The 24,818-nt window shown below is 37.6% G+C and overlaps 3 protein-coding genes across 3 annotated transcripts; 2 read left to right on the top strand and 1 right to left on the bottom strand.

Moving 5' to 3' along the window:
* The first annotated feature begins 579 nt into the window (after window positions 1-579).
* Window positions 580-8,286, top strand: LOC149403162 (uncharacterized). The gene is made up of 5 exons (XM_089609719.1): window positions 580-1,172; window positions 2,655-3,714; window positions 4,353-4,778; window positions 5,522-7,102; window positions 7,585-8,286. Exons 1-5 carry the CDS (start codon window positions 724-726, stop codon window positions 8,182-8,184), a joined length of 4,116 nt encoding a protein of 1,371 aa, XP_089465845.1. The 5' UTR covers window positions 580-723; the 3' UTR covers window positions 8,185-8,286.
* Window positions 8,287-8,940: 654 nt separating this feature from the next.
* On the top strand, window positions 8,941-10,333 carry LOC149403161 (uncharacterized). Its single transcript, XM_089608649.1, has 2 exons — window positions 8,941-9,904; window positions 10,231-10,333. The coding sequence occupies exons 1-2, from the start codon at window positions 8,941-8,943 to the stop codon at window positions 10,263-10,265; spliced, it is 999 nt and encodes a 332-aa protein (XP_089464775.1). The 3' UTR covers window positions 10,266-10,333.
* Window positions 10,334-14,279: 3,946 nt separating this feature from the next.
* ALA3 (aminophospholipid ATPase 3) lies at window positions 14,280-24,039 on the bottom strand. The gene is made up of 27 exons (XM_089608763.1): window positions 23,575-24,039; window positions 22,986-23,051; window positions 22,678-22,739; window positions 22,505-22,586; window positions 22,289-22,399; window positions 22,037-22,114; window positions 21,811-21,907; window positions 21,476-21,582; window positions 21,206-21,271; window positions 20,858-20,979; window positions 20,677-20,761; window positions 20,517-20,594; window positions 20,312-20,428; window positions 20,043-20,192; window positions 19,834-19,938; window positions 19,524-19,669; window positions 19,189-19,290; window positions 18,863-18,926; window positions 18,567-18,779; window positions 18,079-18,244; window positions 17,875-17,954; window positions 17,528-17,767; window positions 16,878-17,099; window positions 16,630-16,797; window positions 16,156-16,518; window positions 14,960-15,066; window positions 14,280-14,864 (listed from the first exon to the last, which is right to left on the bottom strand). Exons 1-27 carry the CDS (start codon window positions 23,758-23,760, stop codon window positions 14,558-14,560), a joined length of 3,690 nt encoding a protein of 1,229 aa, XP_089464889.1. The 5' UTR covers window positions 23,761-24,039; the 3' UTR covers window positions 14,280-14,557.
* Window positions 24,040-24,818: the final 779 nt, after the last annotated feature.

Below are 24,818 nucleotides of genomic sequence, written 5' to 3'. Positions count from 1 at the left end.
TAGTTTCGAAGTAGTCAAAATTGCCGACGAATTTAAAAGTGTAACGAGTTTGACTTTATTGGGATAGTTTCACAGTAATCAAAATTGCCGACGAATCAAATTTGAAAGTGTAATGAGTTTGGCTTTAATTGGTCAGTGGTTTGACTTATATATTGTTGAGAAATTTTCTTTCTCTTAATTTGTTTTGTTCGTAGTTAATTGTCGACAAATCAAATTTGAAAGTGTAATGAGTTTGGCTTTAATTGGTCAGTGGTTTGACTTATATATTGTTGAGAAATTTTCTTTCTCTTAATTTGTTTTGTTCGTAGTTCACAATTTTGCACTCAGATGATTTTTAGACTGAATCGGCAGCACATGCATTAAACTAATTTAAGTAACGTGGCATTTTTTAAAAGGATAAAAATACAACGTGTCACCTAATAGTTGGAGAAGAAAAGCACTGTGGATGTATATAAATACACTCCCTTTTAGACTTTTAGTCATGTATACAATATGTCCGTACATATATAAATACACTCTACTCGACATTGACCTATAAATACACTGACATGTTTTCATTATTCTACTGAACTAGTGCTGTATAATTATTACAAATTTAACCATTCTTCTTCTTCTTCTTTATTTCAACAACGCAAAAAAAAAAAAAAAAGACGTAACTATCACGTACGTACGTGCGTGTCGACGTATAGGGAGTAATAACTAACCTTCTCTCCTCAGACATCAATGGCGGATCGGCGTCGATGGGACGTGTTCCTGAGCTTCCGCGGAGCAGACACACGCAAGGCATTCACCAACATCCTCTACGAAGCCCTAAAGAAGCTCGGCATCAGAACCTTCCTCGACAACGACGGGCTCGAGAGAGGCGACCGAATCGCTCCGACCCTTCTAGAAGCCATCGAGGACTCGGCCGCGGCGGTGGTGGTACTCTCTGTCAGATACGCCGACTCGCACTGGTGCCTCGAAGAGCTCGCCAGAATCTGCGAACTCTCCGCCGCCAAGCTCATCATTCCGGTGTTCTATCTGGTAGATCCCTCGGAAGTCCGGCAACAGACCGGCCCGTTCGAGAAGGACTTTAGGGATCACGAGGTGAAGTTTCCGACGGAGGTTTCGAGGTGGAGGAAGGCTATGGGAACAGTGGGTAACATCGCCGGAGTTTCCGTTTTGGAAGACAGGTGAATATATATATATATATATATATATATATATATATATATATATATATATATTTTATATATAAATATAATAATAACTGGAGAGGAAACGTCTGAATGGGAGTTGATTTTATCGGTCGTCATACTTTTTTTCGTGGAAAAATTCTTTTTCTGCTAGTATTTTTTTTTCCCTTCAATTAATTTTTCAGCCGGTTTTTGTAGTGGTAATTGCAGTTGTCTTTTTTTTTTTTTTTTTTGTAATTATAACTTAACAGCGTTTTTTTTTAGTTTTTAATTGGAAAATAACACTTTTTAATTGTAAATAGATTTCTTTATTATTATTGATTTACTATCTTAGAGGCTATTTAACTTTATTTAATATTCATGATTTCATTTATATAGAAAATAAGTATTTACCTTTTAAAAAACGTAGATTCATAAGCTATTGTAATTTTCAATCTTTTGATAGGGTTGTGCACATTCCGGTCCAGCCTAAAATTGTCAAAAAATTTAGATCTGGCCGATTTTGGTCAAAACGGTCTAAAAAGTTAAATCGAACCAAACCTAATAGTAAGAGAAAAAAATGGATTAAAACGGTCCGGTCCGATTTAGATCATTTTATATCATTTTGGACCGGATCATTTGAGACCAAACCGTTTTAGGCGTATTTTTTATTATGTTTTTTTAAGTACTAAATGGCCTGATATGGTTTAGACCACAGTTTAAAAATATTAGAACAGAGAGTTTATAAAAATGTACCGGACCGAATCAATGAATTTTATCCGTTTAACCAATTTGTCTCACCGATTTTTAATATGTGCCTACCTGATTATGGATAATATTTCATTTGATTGGATCCAGAATTATATAAATGTATCTAACAGCATTAAACACCTTTTTAATTACACAAATATGGGAAAAAGAGATCCTCTTTTATTTCCTGATCTATATTTCTTCTTAGTTTCTTTATTGATTTTTTTTATCCCATGCCAATATATTATACACAATAGTAACTCATCACCAAAATAAGTAAGATTTTAAATTTTTAGACAGACAAGATTTTCAATTTTTTTTTGTAAAATGTCAAAATTTTGCGTAATTTAATTACTTTCTACAATGTTTAACATTTTTTACACGACCTCTGATTATAAGTTTATTGATAGGATAAGAAAAAGTATTGGCACCATATATATATATATATATATATATATATATATATATATATATATATATATATATATATATTATTTTTACTAATTCACTAATTTTAAACAAGGCATTACTATATTCAAAATTTATTAACTTGGATTGGAGCGCATTTGGATGTCAAAGCAAAACTTTTCTCAGTCTACTATGAATTTATTTACAAATCACATAAGAATCTGCAAAAACGTTTTATATATAGCCGTTAGCCATTGATTACTTTTTTTTTATACTAAAAATAAATTAGAGCCATGTATACTAATAACAAGCACCTTAATTGCTGATGGCGTACTTTCACAGTAATCAAGAGGAAAAAATCAAGTCGTTGGTTAAAATGGTAAACGCCAAGATCAGGCAAACGCCGGTGGGTTTGGCCGAGTACACCGTGGGGCTCGAACCATTGGTGGAAGAGCTGACGAAGCTTCTAGAACCCAAGTCCAATAATGGGGTCAAAGTCTTGGGGTTGTACGGCATGGGTGGGATCGGCAAAACCACCCTTGCCAAGGCTCTCTTCAACCACCTCGTGGGCCGCGCCGGGTTCGAGTCTCGAAGCTTCGTGTACGACGTGAAAGAAGCCATGGCCCGGGAAAACGGCCTCGAGTCAGTCAAGAGCAAGCTAGATCAAGACCTCTCTATGGACAAAAAATCCCTAGTTGTTCTCGACGATGTCTACAGCGCGGACCAACTGAACGCTCTCGTCTCGGCCAACCGAGGGCGGTTGTCTTTCGAAGGAACCCGAATCATAGTCACGACTCGGGACCGAGAGGCCTTGCCGGAGAAGATCGTGGGCGTCAAGTACGAGGTCAGAGAGCTCAACTCGGACGAGGCTCTACGGCTCTTCAGCCACCACGCGCTGAAGAGAGAGAAACCGACGAAGGATCTCTCGAGTCTCTCTGAGGAAATCGTGACGTTGACGGGAGGGTTGCCTTTAGCCCTAGAGGTTTTCGGGTCAATGCTGTTCGAGAAGAGAAAGATTGAAGAGTGGACAGACTCTGTCCGGAAGCTAAGGGAGATTCGTCCCCGTAACCTTCAAGACGTGTTGAAGATTAGCTACGACGATTTGGATGCGCAAAACAAGTGTGTTTTCCTAGACATCGCGTGCCTTTTCGCGGGGACGAGAACAAAACGAGACTATTTGGTTGACGTTTTGAGAGGATGCGGTCTTGACGGCGAGATCGCAATCTCTGACTTGACGGCCAAGTCACTCGTCAAGATCACTTATGAAAACGAGGTTTCGATCCACGATCAAGTCAGGGACATGGGACGGCAAATCGTGAGGGAGGAGAATGTGGTTGATCCTCATCTACGGAGCAGGCTTTGGAATCGCGACGACATCATGGCCGTACTACTTGAAAATCAGGTAAATAACATTGTTTAAAGCAAGGTTTCAAAAAAAAAAAATTATGTTTTTGAAATTTAAAATTTTTAAGCCGATTTTAATGATTCATTATTTAATTTTTATAAAGGGTATATTTTCCGTATCAACGTTAGCCTTAATTCACGGTGGTCATTAATTTTTTTTAATAACTTTACAATCTATGATTACTTTGCAAATTTGAAACACGCACGAAATTGAGAGTTAGTGGGGACATAAAAATGTAAGATTTTTACAATATATTTATTTTTTAAAGCGTTTTTGCTGCGAGTGTGGATTGAACCCACGACCTCCACTTTAGAGATGGCTTGGAATCAGGGCCGTCCCTGATCAAAGGCGGGCAAGGCTTGTGCCTTGGGACCCCAATTGGGTTGGGCAAAAAAAAATTATTTTACACTTTTTGTCTATTTTTAAGAAAATTTACATTTTTTACCCTAAAAATTTACATTTTTGGCCCATTTTCTAAAAAAATTTAAATTTTTATTAGTATTATAGGGCTCCAAAATATTGAATCGACTAGAGCCCCCGGTGAGTTTGGGCCGGCCCTGCTTGGAATTGTCAACTAGACTGTGTTAGGAACCACAAGATTTTTACAATTTATACTTGGCTCGTTTTGGCAATAGATAATACCATGCACCCAAGGGATTGTCCTCGACTACCCAACACAAGAAACGAAAGTGAAGGTCAACGTCGATGGTGATACAATCGCATGGGATAGACTTCAGAGAAGCCCAAACTTTAGCAATGCACTTTCATTCGTGAAAGAGAAATACAAGAAACGCACACAATACAAAGAAAACGAAGGGGAGAGGAGTGAAGATATCAAGATTTTGGGTAAAGCGCTCGGAAATATGCCAAATCTTAGACTGCTTCAAATAAACAATGTGAGCCTCGAAGGAGAGTTCAAATTCCCTCCTAAACTTAAGTGGCTGCAGTGGAAAGGTTGTCCTTTGAAGTATCTCGGCCCCGATACTTGCACTCCAAGTCTTGTTGTCCTCGATCTTTCGGAAAGCAACGTCGAAAGGGTTTGGAATTGGTGGAATAGCAAGGTATGGTGTTACTATGATTTGTATTATTGTGATGGATTAAGGATTATTTCTTCTTCTTTTAGTAGATTATTCAAGTCACGTCTCACTTTATTTTGTCCTATATATTTTGTAATTTATTTTATTGTTGCTTTTTTCAATTAAATCTTTATTGTTTCATTGGTCATAAATCTCATCTCTCTAAATTTAAACTCAAATTCTTCCCAAGAAAAAATTCGTAGAATATATACGCAAACACTTCAAGTTAATAAAATGTACACTACTTCAATATTATATGTATCTTTCTATTTTGGACTAAAATATATCATTTGTCCTTCAATACTTCACATTTATCTCGTTTTTGCATCCAGTTTTACGCTCAAAGTCAAACTTCTTTCATTTCATATTGTGCTTCTCTTTTACTTCAAAAATCATTTAATCATATACACAATCAATTTTTTAACCCAAAAAAAAAAAAAAAAAAAAAAAATAAACGTTCAAAGTTATGTCGTATTTTTGTGGTTTCTTACTTAATTTCCGGATTATTTTCAAAATTATACCAGTTTTTTTCTTCTTCTTCTTAATTAGCTCTAGTAACTTGCTACTATATATAGATGTCTATTCAAAAAGTTCAAACCTCCAACTCATATATGTCAAAAGTTTTTGCTTGAAGGAACTACAAAAATACAGGACAAATAAATTCAAGTCAACGTAACACAAAATCAATAGCTCAAATATAATTATTAGTTTTTTTTTTTTTTTTTCAGGTTGGTGAGAATTTGAAGGTGTTGAACCTAAGTCATTGTTATCGTTTGGTGGCGGTACCGAAATTTTCCAGTAACCACAAACTGGAAAAACTCATCCTCAAAAACTGCGTTGACCTCACGGAGATCGGCGATTCCATCGGAAACTTGAACACGCTCATTCATTTGGACCTCCAACGATGCAAACGCCTCACCAAACTCCCTTCCGATGTCTCAGGCTGGAAATCCCTCCAAACCCTAATTCTCACGAGCTGTTCCGAACTGAAGAACCTTCCGGCGAATATCGGCGCCGCCAAATCGCTGAAAGAGCTTTTCGTCGACGAAACCGCCATCGAAAGCCTCCCTGAATCCATCTTCCGCTTGACGCGCCTCGAAACGCTCAATCTGGACCATTGTTCGCGCTTGAAAAGGCTTCCTGATTGTATAGGAACATTGCGCTCTTTGAAAGACCTCTCACTCGCCGGATCGGGGTTAGAGAAGCTTCCTGATTCGATCGGTGGTTTGGAGAATCTCGAGATCCTGAGCGTGGTTATGTGTTCTTCGCTCACCGTTCTTCCCGATTCCGTCGGCGATCTCAATCAGCTGAAAGACCTGTCGTGTCTGTCTACTCCGATCCGAGAACTTCCGGTTCGCGTCGGTTCGTTGCCGAATTTGAATAGACTGTCGATTGGAAATGGAGAGTATATCGGCGCTTTGCCTCGCTCGATCAACGGACTACACTCTCTCGTCGATCTTCAGATTCACGAGACGTCAATCATGAATTTGCCTGATGAGATCGGAGGCTTGAAATCGCTGAAGAATCTCGAGCTCTGGAGATGCAAATCTCTGGTTTCGCTGCCCGACTCCATCGGCAATGCGTTGTCTCTCACCACTCTGATCGTTTTCGAAGGGAAAATCAAAGAACTTCCTGAATCCATAGGCAAGTTAGAAAACCTAGTCACTCTAAGACTTAACCTCTGTAGAGAGCTTCGAAAACTTCCAGATTCGATTGGAGGCTTGAAGTCTCTGCACCGACTTCTGTTGCAAGAAACTGCTGTGACAGAGTTACCAGAAAGCTTTGGGAAGCTCTCAAGCTTAGTAGTGCTTCAAGTCTCAAAGAATCCACGAGCCATTGGCTACATTGAATCGGAACACGAGGGAGTTTTCTTCCCCAAATCTTTCTCGAACTTGTCGTCGCTGAGCGAGCTAAACGCGTCCGCCAGGAAAATCACAGGTAAAATCCACGACGATTTCGAGAAATTGGCATCGCTCGAGACTTTGAACCTCGGGTACAATTGTTTCACCGGACTGCCCTCGAGCCTGAGAGGACTTTCGATACTCACAGAGCTCATACTTCCCAATTGCACAAAACTAAAGGCTCTCCCTCCACTTCCCTCGAGTTTGATCAAAATAAACCTCGCGAATTGTTTCGCACTGGAAACTATCTCCGACCTTTCGAACTTGGGAAGCTTAGAGGAGCTTGATCTAACAAACTGCGAGAGAGTCGAGGACATTCCCGGCCTTGAATGCCTCGAGTCGATGAAGAGGCTGTACCTGAGTTGCTGCGATAAATGTTCCTTGATAACCAAGAAAAGACTCGCTAAGGTTCGCACCCTTTTGCTCTATCTTTTTTTTTTTAACTTGTAACTTGTCAAACAAGAAAAAGATCGAGAATTGGACAAAAATATTCGAGCTTTTTCAAAGACATTTTTAGGGAAGTTTTTAGAGTATAAAGTTTTGTGCATATATTTTAAAACAAAAAATTATATAAATAGCCAACTAAAATGTTTGGAATTGTTATATAGCCAACGTTTCGTAAATCTTAGATAAATAGACATAAAGATGACGTGGCCTAATAAATAGAAGTGGCTATTTACCTAAAATTTACGTCTGTAAATATATGAAAGTGTCTATTTACCTAAGATTTACGAAACTCTGGTTATTTAGCAACTGTAAATGTGGCTATTTACCTAATGAATCAATTTTAAAACTCCTAAAAATGCTTATATGAAAAACTTGTACAATATTTAATCTTTTATCCTTGAAACACTCTTACTCGTGTCCAATTCCTTTTTTTTTTTTGGCAGGCCTCATTGAGGAAGATAAGGAATCTTAGCATGCCCGGGAGCAAGATCCCGAGCTGGTTCACTCGAGACGTGGTGACATTCACGGAGAAGAGAAACCGACCCATCAAAGGCGTGATCATATGCGCGGTTGTCTCTCTCGACCACGGAATCGAAGACGAGAACATCGAAAACGTACCGGCGATCGTGGACATTCAAGCGCAGCTCCTCAGCCATGACCACCCCGTTTTCACCACGGTTTTCACCTTAAGCGGCGTCCCGAGAAGCAGCGAAGACCAAGTCCACTTGTGCCGGTATTCGACCAATTTCCCTTTGGTGTCTCTGTTGAAGGACGGGTTTAAGATATCCGTCGTGAGGAAAGAAAATCCGTTCATGAAAGGCGTCGAGCTCAAGAAATGGGGCGTTCATTTGGTTTACGAAGGGGACGATGATTACAACGGAGACGAAGAATCGTTGAAGGAAAGCCAACAGTCAATTTCCGAGAAGTTGGCCAAGTTTTTTAGTACTTACGAAGATGAGGAAGAAGAAGAAGAAGATGGTCTTGTTGCTGGATGTTCTTTTGACGTGGAAACAGAAGAAGCAGAGAGTAGTGGTAGAGTATAAGAGATTTCGGCTTCCATGTAATCTCGTCGCTCATTCTCTTCCATTGCTTCTCCGCACTTGGTTTCATTACTTGCTAGGACTTTGGCTTTATTTGTTCTATAAAAAAAAAAAAAAAAAAAAAAAGAGCTTAGGGTCCTGTTTGGTAACATTTTTGTTTTCAGGCATCATCTAAAATAATTTTTTTTTTTTAATCTCTCTTGTGCATTACTAATTGGCAACTTTTAAGTTTTAACCAAAAAATAAACAATCCAAGATGGACAATTTTTATAAGGGGAAATACCATATGGTTCCCTGAGTTCAATTGAAATGCACTGTTTATTCATATGATTTCTAGAAATATCATAAGCAACCTTTAACATCAATATGATATTATACCCTAAAATGATTTACTGATCCAAACACAACCCTTTTTCTAAATTTTTGTTGCCTTTCTATGACTTATTTTTTGAAAAGGAAAAAATACTCCTACACTTAAAATTTATTAAAAGAAAATTGTAGAAAACTCGTTAATTACCTTGTTTATAGGGATCTGTTTTAATTAGGTTAGAATTAAAATAGGAAGTAGTTCCTAGTATTGAGGGATTTTATTTTTATTCTTTGTGTATAAATAGGCTGTTTAGCCGTATGAAATAAAACATAATTCTCATTCCTTCTAAACCTACATGGTATCAGAGCTGCAGGCTCTCTTAACCTAATTAGATGGAAAACACACCAGCCCTCAAAAATTCCTCATCCGAAATAACTCAAGCAACCAATATGGAGACATCTCAGTCATCCATCCATTCATCTATGCTCATCACCGGGCATAGGCTGAATGGAAGGAATTTTCTGGAATGGTCTCAATCAGTAAAGCTTGGTATTGATGGAAGAGGAAGACTGGGCTACCTAACCGGCAAAGTCAAGAACCTGAAGGAAAGCGATGAAGGCTACCAGATTTGGAGATCGGAGAATTCACTGGTGATGGCGTGGCTACTCAACTCCATGGAAGCATCAATTGCAAAACCTCACATGTTTATGAAGACGGCTAAAGAAATCTGGGAATCAGTGAGGGAAACCTACTCTGATCTGGGAAACTCCTCGCAGATTTTCGAATTGAAGACGAAGCTATGGCAGGCCAAGCAAGGGAGCAGGGATGTGACGGTCTACTATAACGAGATGGTGTCCTTATGGCAAGAACTGGACCAGTGCTACGAAGACACATGGGAGAGTACCGCTGACTATGCGCGGCAACAAAAACGCGAAGAAAACGATCGTGTTTACATGTTTCTTAATGGTGTTAACAGGAATCTCGACGAAGCAAAGGGGAGGATCCTAGGAAGGCGCCCACTGCCTTCAATGAGAGAAGTCTTCTCCGAAATCAGACAGGAAGAAAACCGGAGGAAGATCATGATAAACTCTGAGGAGCCTTCCTCGGCTGAACCCTCTGCACTCTTCACACGGGGCAGTGGACAAGAAGAGAGGAAGAAGCCGTGGTGCGATCATTGCAAGAAGCTATGGCACACAAGGGAAACCTGCTGGAAGATACACGGAAAACCACCAGGAGCAAAGAAGAAGAACGAGAAGGCTTTCCACACCACGACTGACTCTTCACAAAAGGAACAAGTCGACTCGGGACAGCCAAATTTCACAAGGGATCAGATTGAACAACTCCTGAAACTACTGCAGTCCTCACAAAATTCTTCCAGCCCTGATAACCCTTCATGTTCCTTCGTCCAAAGTGGTAACATAGTATCCATACCCTTCTCTTATCTATGTTCAAAAGACAAAAATACCTGGATCATTGACTCAGGAGCAAGTGATCACATGACAGGAAATTCCACCCTATTCTCTACCTATAAACCTTCTGCCGGAAATAAAAAAGTAAAAATTGCCAATGGTTCATTCTCGGCAATTGCAGGGAATGGAAACATAATTCCCTCACCTTCTCTACCATTGAATAAAGTGCTACATGTCCCTAACCTTTCATGCAACCTCTTCTCTATTAGCAAAATAACCAAAGATCTAAATTATCGTGCTATTTTTGAATCTTCTCACTGTATATTTCAGGATCTGGAATCGGGGAGGATGATTGGCAGTGCTAGAGAAAGTGATGGACTCTATATCCTAGATGAGGGAACGGACTCACATAACGATCAAGAGAAGACTTGCCTACAAATTGTCTCATGTCCAAGTAATAAAGAAATTTATTTGATGCATTTTCGTCTAGGACATCCTAGCTTCTACTATTTGAAAATGTTATTTCCTGATTTATTCATGAATAAAGATATTTCTTCTTTTCACTGTGACATTTGTGCTTTAGCAAAACATCATAAAAACTCCTACCCACCTAGAGCTTATAAGCCAACTAAACCTTTCTCTCTTATCCATAGTGATATATGGGGTGCGTCTAGAGTCCCGACTTGTTCAGGAAAAAGATGGTTTTTTACTCTTATTGATGATCACACACGGGTTACATGGGTATTTTTGCTAAAAGAAAAATATGAGGTAGAAACTGTGTTTAAAAATTTTTATAATATGATTCAAACACAATTTAATACTCAAATACAAATGCTTAGGAGTGATAATGGGCGTGAATATTTCGCACACACATTACATAAATTTTTTGAAGAAAAAGGGATCATTCATCAAAGTTCATGTGTTGACACACCACCACAAAATGGCATAGCAGAAAGGAAAAATAGACACATCCTTGAAGTCACTCGGGCTCTAATGTTTTCAACCAAAATTCCGCATTATCTATGGGGGGACAGTGTTTTACATGCAACTTATTTAATTAATCGCATGCCCTCAAAGATATTATCCTTTAAAACACCCATTAGCATTCTCCAAAATGAATTTCCAAAATCAAGGGTGTTTCATTCTATGCCGTTAAAAAATTTTGGGTGTACTGTGTTTATTCGAAATCCTAATAGGAATGCGAGTAAACTTGATCCTAAAGGAAAGAAAATGTGTTTTGTGGGAATAGCTCCGACTCAAAGAGGTTACAAATGTTTTGATCCGGTCACACAAAAAACAACAATTACAATGGATACCACCTTTTTTGAGCATAAACCTTTTTTTACAACTCATCTTCAGGGGGAGAATAAGTTTGAAGATTCGATATTTACAGATTCGATATTTACAGATTCTTCCCTTGATAGAGTACAAGGTCATGACTTAGAAAATGAGGAAATAATTGTTGAAAATGGGATCGGAAATATAAATGAGGAAATAACTGATGTTCAAATTGAAAGTGATATTGAGTCCACGATTTTAAGGAAAGAAAATCAACCAAGTATCACCGAATCTGGAAGTAAATCAGAAAACAATACTAAGGACATATACAATAATCGGGCAAGTAATCTCTTTGAAAAGGTGTATGTGAGATCGGTCCCAACTCAAGACATAGAAGCCGTTACTTCTCCAGCAAGTCAACAATCTGAACCGGGACCAGAACCTGAAACCAGTAAGTATATTTCAGACTCTGATCTTCCTATTGCTCTTAGAAAAGAAAAACGCACATGTACCAACTATCCTTTATATCCTACCTCGTCATATGTGTCATACTCAAAACTCTCTTCTGCTTTTTCCACATTTACCACAAATATAACTGAGATTCATATCCCTAGTAGTATTCAAGAGGCGTTAACTCGACCCGAGTGGAAAAAGGCTGTTTTTTAGGAGATAAGTGCTTTGGAGAAGAATCAGACGTGGTCGGTGGAAGAGCTTCCAAAGGGAAAACCCATAGTTGGTTGTAAATGGGTATTCACACCGAAGATGAAATCCGATGGAACCCTTGAACGACTAAAAGCGCGACTAGTAGCTAAGGGGTTCACTCAAACCTATGGGATAGACTATAAAGAAACTTTTTCTCCGGTCGCTAAGCTAAACACTGTGAGAATTCTGTTGTCTATTGCAGCTAATCTCGACTGGCCTCTGAGACAATTTGACGTGAAGAATGCATTCCTTAATGGAAAGCTTGAGGAAGAAGTCTACATGAGTCCCCCGCCAGGATTTGAGAATGAGTTTGAGTCCAAGGTTTGCAAGCTAGAGAAGGCATTATATGGACTGAAACAATCACCTCGCGCCTGGTTTGATCGCTTCACTCAGTTTGTGAAAGGGCAGGGTTACATTCAAGCTCAATCGGATCATACTATGTTCACAAAGTTCTCAAGTGATATGAAGATCTCGGTGTTAATCGTTTATGTCGATGACATCATTCTTACAGGAGACGACTATGGAGGACTAGAACAACTAAAAGTGAAGCTGGCTAAGGAGTTTGAAATAAAAGATCTAGGTGAAATGAGATACTTTCTCGGCATGGAAGTTGCTAGATCAAGAAAGGGAATTTTTGTTTCTCAACGAAAATACATCCTAGATCTCTTAAAGGACACCGGGATGAGTGGATGTAGACCTGCCGAGACTCCAATAGATCCAAACCAAAAGCTCGGGAATATTGTTGACGGCGTTCCAGTTAATGTTCAGCAGTATCAAAGGTTGGTAGGAAGACTGATTTACTTAGCACACACGAGGCCCGATATTGCCTTCGTTGTGAGCCTAGTAAGTCAATTTATGCATAGTCCATGTGAGGAGCACTTGGATGCTACACACAGGATCCTACGATATCTGAAGAGCTGTCCAGGAAATGGACTGTTATTCAAGAAAGGAGAAAACAGAGTTGTGGAAGCATTTACTGGCGCAGATTGGGCAGGTCCAGGTGATCGGAAGTCTACATCGGGTTACTGTACATTTGTATGGGGGAACCTAGTCACGTGGAGAAGTAAAAAGCAAAGCGTCGTGTCAAGAAGCAGTGCTGAAGCAGAGTTCAGATCCATGGCTAACGGGATATGTGAATTGTTATGGATACGAAGAGTACTTGAAGATTTGAAGAAAGAGGCTGAGCTTCCTCTAAAGCTGTTTTGCGACAACAAAGCTGCCATCAGCATTGCTCAAAACCCGGTGCAGCATGATCGAACCAAGCATATAGAGATCGATCGTCATTTTATAAAAGAGAAGATGGAGGCAGGGATTATTTGTACGCCGTACATAACTACCAAAGAGCAGACAGCGGATATTCTGACTAAGGGGTTATTTCGGCCAGTTTTTGAATTTTTTGTAACCAAGTTGGGCATGTATGATATGTATGCACCAACTTGAGGGGGAGTGTAGAAAACTCGTTAATTACCTTGTTTATAGAGATCTGTTTTAATTAGGTTAGAATTAAAATAGGAAGTAGTTCCTAGTATTGAGGGATTTTATTTTTATTCTTTGTGTATAAATAGGCTGTTTAGCCGTATGAAATAAAACATAATTCTCATTCCTTCTAAACCTACAAAAATATAATAAGAAAAAGGGAAATATAATATGATAACATAAATTGTGCATTATAATATTTGTGTTCAAACGTCAAAACTAGTCTATGACATGGACTAGATCAGTGCATTTACACAGTTTCAAAATAATCAAATATGAAGCATAAACATATATTTGCTCAGATCCATTCATTTACACAATAACAAAAATATGAGCACAACCATACATATCCCTCACATCAGTACATTTTCATAGTTCCAAAACAACTACATATGAGCACAAAAAGACATATCGCTCAAATTTGTGCATATCAACAAACAAATAAAAAAAATTCCAAGGTTATATCATACCCTTCCTTGACTGTCTCGGGTCTCATCTTGTTGGACCCAAAAAAAAAAAAACAAGAGAAGATATCATAACTTACAATTTGAGATTGATGTCCACGTCTTGATCTTTTCGTAACACAGGAAGATGAACTGCCTTCGTCAGGTTCGGACGTTATGACCAAACATTAAGGCTCGTATATCACAACCTTCATTTTCCACAAACGATTCTCATCGGTACTTCTTCTTTGGTCCAGCTCGTATCACTCTTGTTGTCTGCTTCATAGAGCACACCAAGTTTAATCTAAATGACTTTAGTGTGTTAACGCATATTTCTGACACACTTTAGTGTGTTAATCTACTATGATCCATTTAATTTTGATTGACAGAAAATTAACTTTTTGAAATAAAAATAATTTTTTTCCTTAAAAAATACTCGTCAAATTCCACTTTTTGTCCGAAGGATTGAAGACCCGTGAATAACAAAATATGCTCGAAGTTTGATTAGATCATGAAAAATATACATCTCCCAAAAAAAAAAAAAATCCTAATAAAACTATAGTCCCTGCATTATAGAAATTAACAGATTATGAAAGTGGGATCAAATTTCAATAGTAAATAATAGATATATGTAACCAAAAAAAAAAAACTAAACTGGTATATGTGGTAAACTAATTACAAATTTTTCTACTGCTCAGACGTCAAAACGGAAGATTTTATACAACAGAACCAATCTTCTTCTTTCGTTATCCTCTTTTCTATTTCTTGTGACCTATCTTGAGGCGAGACCTCATGCTGGCTCTCTTGGCAACGTCCCAGGCTTTCTGAGGCGCAAAGACACCGAGCTGGGAAGCGAAGAAGGACTCATAGCCTGGCGAGTCAAAGGCAAAGCCAGTGTGTTTCGACAACTCTCTCGGGAGCTGAGCGATGGCATAGCTTCTTTCCTCTTCCGGGGTTAGTTGATTTCCGATCTCCAGAAACTCCGGCCTCGTTCGACCCTCCGGCTCGTGAAGGTGAATCTCCTGAACGATCTGATAATCGTACGGGAAGAACCATCTTTGAATCCTATATATTCACAAATAATATTGTTAAACGGTGAAAAACCATGGTGATGAATGAAAAGCCTAGGTAAGGTAATGATATCTATGCTCTTTACTTACCCTTGATAAATGAAGTCGCCGAGGAGTGCGGTGATGGGAACGAGTAGAAGTGTCAAGTAGAAGTAGAATGTGCTCATCAGGACATAGATCACATAGAAAACGTTTTCCTGCCATGTATATATGCGCAAAGTGGATGAGAAAAAAACATAAACATGGGATGATATCGTTAGCCGTTACAAAGCTCATACATTGTCTTGATTTAAAAAACATGATTAGATTTGATGAACTTTTCGAGAGGTCTGCTCTCTCCCAAGAGGAGTTTCTTCCGTCCCTGACAAATGCCTCACGACAAAGACTAACATAGCGGATACTTAATTCTTAGGTTTTTTGGCACAAATACTCTTATCACCTTTTATGATTGTGGCATTTTGGTCCCTAACCTTTATTTTTGGAGCATTTTGGCCCCTGGATTAAGGATTTTGTAGCATTTTGGTCCTTCTCGAAAGGAAAAAAAATTATATTTTAATTTCTATAAATTTAACACCTAAACAACTAATAACATATTTACAAACTAAAATCACTTATTTTCATATTTTAAAAAAAAATCATTAAAATAAATGATGCTCTACAACTTAAATTATTTTTTATTTAGTGTTTTTGTAAATAGGCATTTTTAGCCTGTTAATATAAGATTCTTGTTTCAAAAAAAAAAAAAAAAAATTTAGTGTTTTTGGGGAAAAATATCATTTAATTGTTTTATTTTATGAAAAAGATCCTTTAGTTTATAACTCTGTCCTAAGTGTTTAAATTTACAAATAGACATATATTTATAAAGAACCAAAATACTCAATCAATAGGTCAGGGACCAAAATGCTCCCAAAAAAAGGTTTACCAAAATGCCATAAACATAAAAGTTCAGGGACTCTGCGCCAAAACCGAAATTATAATTATCATAAATGCACTCCCTATCAATATATCACTGTCCCCCGGGATCCCAAGAGAGATCAAATTTCAGCTGTGAAAATAGAGAGCAAATAACCTTCGAATTGCACTGGGAGAACGATAAGAAAATGCAAGATAATCGGGTATTCGAGAGGCCCCTAACTCTCTCAATACTCTAAGCTTTCACAATACTTATTCATTCCACGGTAAATGATAATTTAACCTCTATTTATAGACTAACAACTCTCACTAACACTAATTCCGAGCCAAAACAATCAACTACTTACTTAACCAGCTATGAGCCCAACACATACCTGTCGATCCCACGGTGTCATAATACCAGAGTATATGAATATGAAGGCGAACCACGCTGCGATACTTCCTCCGACGCTGATATAATGCCATCTCGTGATCGAATTGCACATCAGAAGAAGTCGCAGGTTGACTGTCACCACAACACATGTAAAGGCCATTGTGCTGACGTCCCATAAACCGAAGAGCTTTCCGGATGAATTTTGAGCATTCGAGCTAGAATCGCTCACAAAGTAAAAGAATATCAAAGATTGGTAGACGGAGAAGAAAGCCCATATCGCGACGACCCTCCATTTGAAAAAGACATCCCTTATTCCCTCTCTGTATATTTCAGGGTATTTCTTGGAAAGAGCCGCACTGACATCCTAATAATTATTAGAAGGAAAAAAAAAGGAAAGAAATAAGTAATCTTTTATAACATCAGTACACAGCTTTGGTGTGTACCAATTCAAAGTATAGCTTAAAGAAATGCACACCTTGTCAAAAAGCCCAACCATTATGACCGGCAAGGCTGTGAATATGACATTATATAACGATTGAAACCAATCGTCATAGAACCGTTGACCAGAGAATCCAGTTTGAAAGGTGAACCAAAATTGAGTCAAAGTGAAAGTAAGATTCTTGTAGAAGAAATATGTAATAACCTGCAATTTTCAAATAGATATGGTCAAGCACATGCAAAAAAAAAAACAAACAAACAAACGTGCACACAGAGAATTCAGACCTTGCACAATCTAAGATACGACCACCGTCCATGTACAAGAAGTAGATCTGTAAGAAATCGAAACTGGGCAATCGCAAAATCACTAGCCATCACTGCCTGCATACCCTCTTGCCCACTAATTCCAACGCCAACATGAGCCGCTTGAATCATACTAACATCATTGGCACCGTCACCGATGCTTAGTGTTATCTTTTTGGCCCCTTTCTTGACCAGGCTTGTCACCTGCATAACAGTGTGAGAAATGCATGATGGAACTACCCCAGTATGCATAAAGAGCAATTGGCCGACTTGTCTATTCCCTAGCCCATTATACAGTAATTCAAGCCATAGTTAAAAAAAAAAAAGGAAGAGATAAATTTGATGCACTATGGGTGTGGCTTTTACTTTTCTCGAGATGTTAATTAACCAGATCAAGCATATACTTAAAAAAAACATAAATACAAGTATACAAACCATAGCCTGCAGTTAGAACAAAACAAACAACTAACATCCAAACTATGTTACGCAGCCAAGAATTAGTACATGACATTGATTCCCGGAGCATGTTCTAAGACAAATTATTACGTGCATGAGACAGTTAAGACTAAATTTCTACATTTAAATTCAGCGTGATTCATCATTGTGCATGCTCTACTCCATTTAAGACTAACCTGTGCCTTCTGCAGAGGAGAAACTCGGCAGCAAACAACTGAACAGCAATTTAAGCTTAAATTAAGTAGCATCACTCGTAAACTTGGGTCCAACGCGTACATCAAACACTTCCCATCTATTACAAGTGTAATTTTTGGTGAAGTCGCTGTGCGAAGGTAGTGCTGTCCTTCCTCAAGGCACTTTTTTAACTCCCTCTTAACTTCTTCTTTAATGAACCGTGCAATTTCCACTTGGTCGCCCTAACAGAAGAATTCCAAGTATTGTAAATATAAGAGCAATATTATCATCATAATAATAATAATAATAATAATAATAATAGCTAAGAAAGAAAAAAAATATTGATTACCCTTTCTTCGACTTCTCTTATAGCATCGGTCTCGGAACTGACAATAAACTGTTTCATCTCATTGTTTATGAGATTGCATGCTGCAATGAATTTTTTTTTTTTTTTTTAAGAATAAAAGTAAGCAAAACCCGAATTATGAGTGGTAAAAAAAAGTAAAGAAAAAAAAGGTAATGAAGGCGAAGAAATCAACCTAGAGTGACTTACCATAAGCTATATTGATTGCAGTTTCCATTTTGTCCCCTGTAAGCACCCATATCTTAATACCAGCTCTAGCAAGAGTCTCGATGCAAGCTGGGACACCCTCCTGAAGCTTGTCCTCAATAGCAGTGCACCCAATCAAAATCAGATCCTTTTCTATCAATTCTGCCACCTGCATAAATGTTGTCATGTCCATTACTCTAAAGAAACTAAAGATAATCTAAGCACACACTTTATTCCAACAAGCAAATTCTCTTAAAAAAATTACGAAAAAAAAAAAAAAAAAAAGCTTTAACGTAAAAAGAAAATGGGTTTCTCATACAAGAAAGGGAAGAAAAACCAATAACTCCAGCAAATATGTCATATGCTTATTTTCCTTTTTCTTTTTCTTTTTTGGGTGTGGTGCAATCGCCCACTCTAACATTTCGTAATACGGAGCGTAGGTTAAATGACGATGGTGCACTGATTAAGAAGCATTGAGTCAGAAAACTTGCCTCATCCAACTTCTTTTCACGATCTCGTAGGGCAGATTTAGCCTGGATGAACTTCTCGTTCCAGCTTTCATACGTACTGGAACTTAAATCTCTGTAGGCCAAGCAAAGGGTACGCAACCCGGACGATCCGAAATTCTCCAAGCGTTCTCTTGATACATTCTTTATATTAGCCTGGCCATCAGCTAATCTCTCATAAATTACAGTATCCGCTCCCTGTCAAAAAGTTTATTGAAGCAATGTGAAACTTGGTTCCTGACCAGCATCTAAATCATATAGAAGCTTTAAGATAGTCTTACCTTGCAGTACAATACGAGCCTTCCATCTGGATACCGGCAAACAACAGACTGACGCTTCCTCGTACTATTTACACCAGCGCATACAGCAACATAAAATCAGTTTATGAAATACAGGCTACTTTACTATTTTGCACGACCATTGTGGTTTTAAGAAATTCAGCCTTATATGAGCAGTTTGTGAATCGCTAGGTAACTTCAAAATAGTTGGCCAAAAATAAGGGTAAGTTGAATTTTTTTTTTTTTTTTTTGGGAAGATTTAGCTTAAATTGGTTATGTGTTGGACAAATGTCTAGGCCCTCAAGACAATGGTGGCACCATGTCCTTACCTGTTAAATTCAAGAACATTTAGGATCTCATATGCAACATCTTGAACTTTTCCCATCTTCTCAATGTGAGATTCACGAACATATATCGTTGTGGGTGTGCGCCTGAATGTAAAAGTAGATCAAGATCAAGTCATATGGACCTTTGGCAACAGAAGCATATAACAAATTGAACTAGCAGAACATGTGAGAAAACAGAATGGAATAGAAAATCGTTGTGTTCTTTCAAAAAAGAATTGGGCGATTTTATCATTAAAATACTGTGTGTGTGTGTGTGTGTGTAAAAGAAGCCTGTATAAAAAAATAAAAATAAAAAAAAGAAGCCTGTGAGTTCAAACCTGTAAAAAAAGAAGCCAAAGTTTTTGGCAGCAATCACCAGAGCAGCTTCATCAGGTGATGCCGCTTGGTATATAATTTTTTCTGGGGACGACTCATCACCCTCCGGCAGCACGGTATGGCATATAGCTAGGCACCTGAAAAATTCCTACAAAAACAGAATAGTATTCTTTAGATTGAGCGATTTCTAAAACATAATCCTTTTGGTAAAATACAGTCTGAAAAAAAAAAAGAACTCCAAACAAACATCACCTTTTATACAGCAATACAACAAAAGCAAATGTGATTTCTGAAACGAAAGAGAATTTCTACCTTGCAAAGATCAGGATTAGGCTCATTCCTCCAAGCCCCCCGCATAAGCCTGGGGTCATCAAAGTTGAACCCCTTCTCTTGCACGGCACCGGTTGACTTTTGTGGCTGCAAGAAACATAACACGGATAAGATAGCATTCTATTAGAGAAGTAAACAGTATCCTAACACATGATTCGACTTTTGTGGCTGAGAGAGATGTATATGCATACTTCCTGAAGTTTTATTCCTCTGCGCTGTGCTATACCCCTCTCTATTTCGGTAATTCCTGTACCATAGACTTCCGTTCCAATGGAACATTTGAAGAACTCCATCAAGTTTCTTGTCAGTGTTCCAGTTTTATCGGAAAATATGTACTCCACCTGAGAAAGAAGGTAGTTATAAGATAATACTGTTTTGGGTCACTGATCAAAGTAGTAATCATTCTTTGTTTCCCAGCAACAAATACAACACCAGGAAATAAGTGCGGCGACATTTCTACCTGTCCAAGCTCCTCATTCAAATTGGAAGTCCTAGCCAATGCGGGGGTATTACTTTCAGCATGATACATATGTAAATCCTTGTTGATAAATTGGGTAGACTGGATAAATTTGATCATCTGAAATTGCACAATGAACATGTTAATTGTAAATTTATCACAGTGAATATCTGGAGCAAGACGGTGGAAACATGGTACAAGAACCTACCTCTATCGAAACATAAAGGGAAATAGGGATGATGGTTGAATATAGAGTTATAAGAGTGAACATGGTAAGAATGGCAACCTGCACCAGGAGAAACGTATAATGAGGAAAAACATATACTTTCACAAAATGGTTTTCTCAGGAAAAATGTAAAATATGTTACCACAAAAGGTCTCTTGGGGTTAAACTGGCTATCCACATTTCCCCGAAGACCCAAGTAGAAATACTTCTCATTAATAAATATGCCACTGCAGGATATATAAGGCATATAAAACATCGCCATAGGGACTCTAAAAAAATTGGTTTGATGAATGTTAATAGTTTCAGGCTAGCAATTACCGAACCTGCCAATGGCTCCAATCAAACACATGGCAAAAAGAGTACCAAAAAGCATCAGGATGAGCTTGTCAAGTTTCTTCTCTAAGGTACTTCTTTTGGAAGGAACATTCATGGTATTCATCATAACCTGCAAACATTAATATGCATTGACAAACCACACAATTACAAGAGCACTAGAAAATGAAAAAGACAACAAAAATACTTCATGGCAAACAGAAAACAGTGCAAACAGTTAGAAGCAAGAGAGTACTAGTGAATGTCAAAGCAATACACTTCTTGTAATTTCCTCGAATGTAAAATGTATAGTAAATAAAATTAGCAGTATGGCTAATTCCATGCTAGAAAAAACAAACCTTTGTTTCTTGGCCCGAGAAAATGACAGCCCCAACAACGTACTCTGTGTTTCTGAGACTGCATCCCTGCAATTATGTCCCAAGGTGATCAGTTTAAACTATGCACAGTGTCTGTGCATATAGAGTGATTCAAACAATTTGGTGTAAGCAAACTATGGTATTTTTTGTTTTTGTTTTATTCTATGCAAAGACAACAATCTGGTTCACAGATCATCTCTTTACATCTTACATTGAAAACACAACTTGTACAGAGGGAAAATACAATCTTACTCGCAGAAGAATTTGGTTTGGACTAAGAGGCAATGTTTGCTTCTGCACTATGAGATTTCCAGTGAATGTGTATAATGAGTTATTAGGTTGTTCACACTGCACTTCACCTGTGAGTCAGAAAGAACAGAAGGCATGTTAGGAAGTGAAGGAAAACATTACATATTTTGTTTCCTCCGATGTCTATAATAGTTAAAATCCAAAATTACATTCTTCAAGCCGCTTCTGAAATTTTTCTCAGTTAAATTACTAAGAAAGTATTGTTCAAAAATCAAAACCTAGTAGAAAGAGAAGGACTAAATCAAATTCTTCTCTGCAAAGTTAGATCAACAAGTAACCTTTAAATTCTGAAGCTTTCTCGGGAGTCAGATAATCCCAAGTTTTCTCTGTTGCCTTTCTGATCTTCAAATTGGTTTCACCATCCAAATTTGCAGTCTGCAACAAAACAGCAAGAAGAAAAGAAAAAAAAATGGGGGCTGAGTTCAGAGACCTCTCATTGATTATAAGAGCGATATTAAAATTTTCGCGGAAAAAAGTGAATCCACCAAAGAAAACACAAATGACCTCGATATAGCAAACACCATCTGCATTTGTGCTGGCAAGAAAAAGTATATCCGCAGGAAAGTAAGCATCTTTTTTTATCTGAAACCAACGCAAATGTCAGATGCAATCGTAGCATGTCTTTCATACTCAGGAAGCAAATAATTCAAACCAGCAGATTCTCCGGATCAAGTTTGAAACAAATAATAAATAAATATGCCCACATAGAACTTCTAATTAATATGCAAAATCTCTCCAGAATTGCTTCATACTCACCTTCACTATATCCCCAACCTGCAACCTTTTCCAGGGTGTAGTCTCCCACTTTTGACCTTGCAACACTTCCACAGGGTTGTTATTAATCGACATGTCATTCTGGAAACGTTTCTGTTTTTACACAAGTAAAAGAAGAACAAACATATGAGAAACATTCTTAAAAAAAAAAAATAATACACCCAATGAAGCACAAGAATGCAAATTTACAGGACTCACCCAATCCTCAAATGCTTCTTTAATAAGGGAAACGAGAAGCACCATACTCAGCGGAAGCACATTTGTTATGGGACTCACGGGACTGCATTGAGTAGATACAATGAGTGATGTATAAAATAAAAATATATATAAATAAACTACCAGCACAATTCATGAGTATCATCACTACCTACCTGATTGGTGTAGTTGACAAAATCGATATTGTGAGAAAGTAAAGATTAGCTACTCGTCTGAACTGTAGTGCAGGAAAAATAATTTCATCAGGGACAAGTCCGAAACAAAATAAGAAGTTGGCAACTAAATGCCCATAGTGGGTTTGCAACCATTAACTAGGATTAAAGCACTAATCTCAGAGCCACCCAATCGAAAAAGAAATAAGTTTACCTAATCCAATTTCCTCTAACTCACAATTTAACAGGATTCAAATACAAGGCAAGATTTGTCGCAAGAACAAGACACCAAACTATAACAGCTAAATTACCTGTTCAAACAGCCCTTTTGGCAAAAAAGTAAGGAAGCTGTACTTCGTAGTCGATATCGAATTTCCCTGAGACATATGAGATATGATGAACAAACAATTAAAATCTTACTCCCAAAATGCTAATTGAATAACTGAAACGACTCTCACTATCTTATTATAAATGGATAACGTGACATCTTAATTTGTGCAGAGTAATATCCTATATTGGTCAAGATAAAAGTCCCAATCATAAGATTTCTTTTTTCATTCTTCTTTTTTGATACATCCTAGTTCCCATCTATTTTAACAAGCTTGGAATCTTAGAAACAATTATGGTCAGTAATCCACTCACAATAATTAGACACCCTGTCGTATATATAAGTATCATACACCACTCATTCGACATTGTACCATATACCAAGCCTCAGTTTTTTGCTTAAATACGCTCAAACACAAATACCTTAAGCGAACACTAAGATGTAGAAGAAGAAAAACAAAAAAGCAATCCTATCAAGTCAAAATCAACGACCAATAATATCAACTGTAAGTTTAAAATAAAAAATTATCAGACATAAACTGAAATTATAAAAATAAAATAAAAAAATATAACCTTGAACTTGACTGGGAGATTGGCTTCGCGATCGTTACAGAAAATCGTTCGGTGACCCGGTGCCTGAGGCTGAACTCGGCCGAGTCGAACGGTCCGAGTCGATGGAACTCGCTCGGACAAGCTCGGACTGGAATCGCGACCGCCTTGCCTGGCCGTGGACGGCCTTAGCCTATCCCAACCGCTCATCTTCGGAACTCGCCCGATCCAACTCAGAACGAGTCCGCTCAGACGAATACACTCCGATCCGATTCGATAACCTTCGGCGTTTTGGAACGTCGAAAAAATGTAACGCACAGAAATGAATTGAGAGACTACAAGAAAACAACACTCTTCTGATTTATTTTTATCTCTATTTCTTTTCTTTTTTTTCCCTTCGACTTTTTTTTTCCTTATATTTATTCTTGCGAAACTTCCCTCTTTTTTTTTTCTCTTTGTTCTTCTTAATAGCCGCGTGGTTGTTTTGCTTGCGTTAAATCGAATTCTAATTCAGCTGTTAAAAATAATGCAATTAGCATTATTTTCCTTAAATTTATCACGTTTTAGCAATATGGTCCTAAACCTTTGTATGGTAACACTATAATACTATTCAGATTCAAGTGGTACTTTGTAATTTTATATTTTAATCTAAACCCCCCATGAAATACGTTTGTGAACAATGATATTTTAGTCAATTCAAAAATTTCCGCAAATATATAGTATAAATAGTTTAAATTAATTAATATCATAAAAATGCTTGATTGTTTTCTACAGTAATGTATTTATAACATAAATTGTATGAAATACATAACAAAACATAAACCAACAAAAATATAGAATTATTTCCGTTTTATTAAATAAAATAAGTCTATACTTTTGTTAATAAAAAATGGGAAAAAAAAAAAAAGAACAGATACATATGGAGGATTTGAATTAATGGACGATTAATTGCACGAATATGCACTACCTACTAATATATGCATGAATCTGCATTACGCTCTCATACATTCCTTAATTATTTTAGCATTAGTTAATAGTCATCCCTTTGTAGCGTTTTTTTAAGGTAATGTTTACAAATAATAGCACTAAAAATGAAATCTCGGAGACTGGATTTAGTCATATGGTACAAAAAGAAGAAATTACCAAGCCGTGTGTAATTAATAATTTAATATCACCATGCGCGTGGGTGGCGCGTGAGATATAAGCTGATGGCTTTTTCTAAGATGTCGTGTGAGAGTGGGACCCAAGTGAGAGGGCGTCAAATCGTG

This window comes from Urtica dioica, chromosome 3 (assembly GCF_054948205.1).
Source record: "Urtica dioica subsp. dioica isolate 48M chromosome 3, U.dioica_male_clone48M_v1_H2, whole genome shotgun sequence".
NCBI classification, from domain to species: Eukaryota; Viridiplantae; Streptophyta; class Magnoliopsida; order Rosales; family Urticaceae; genus Urtica; species Urtica dioica.
This window is presented reverse-complemented; position numbering and strand designations above follow the sequence as displayed.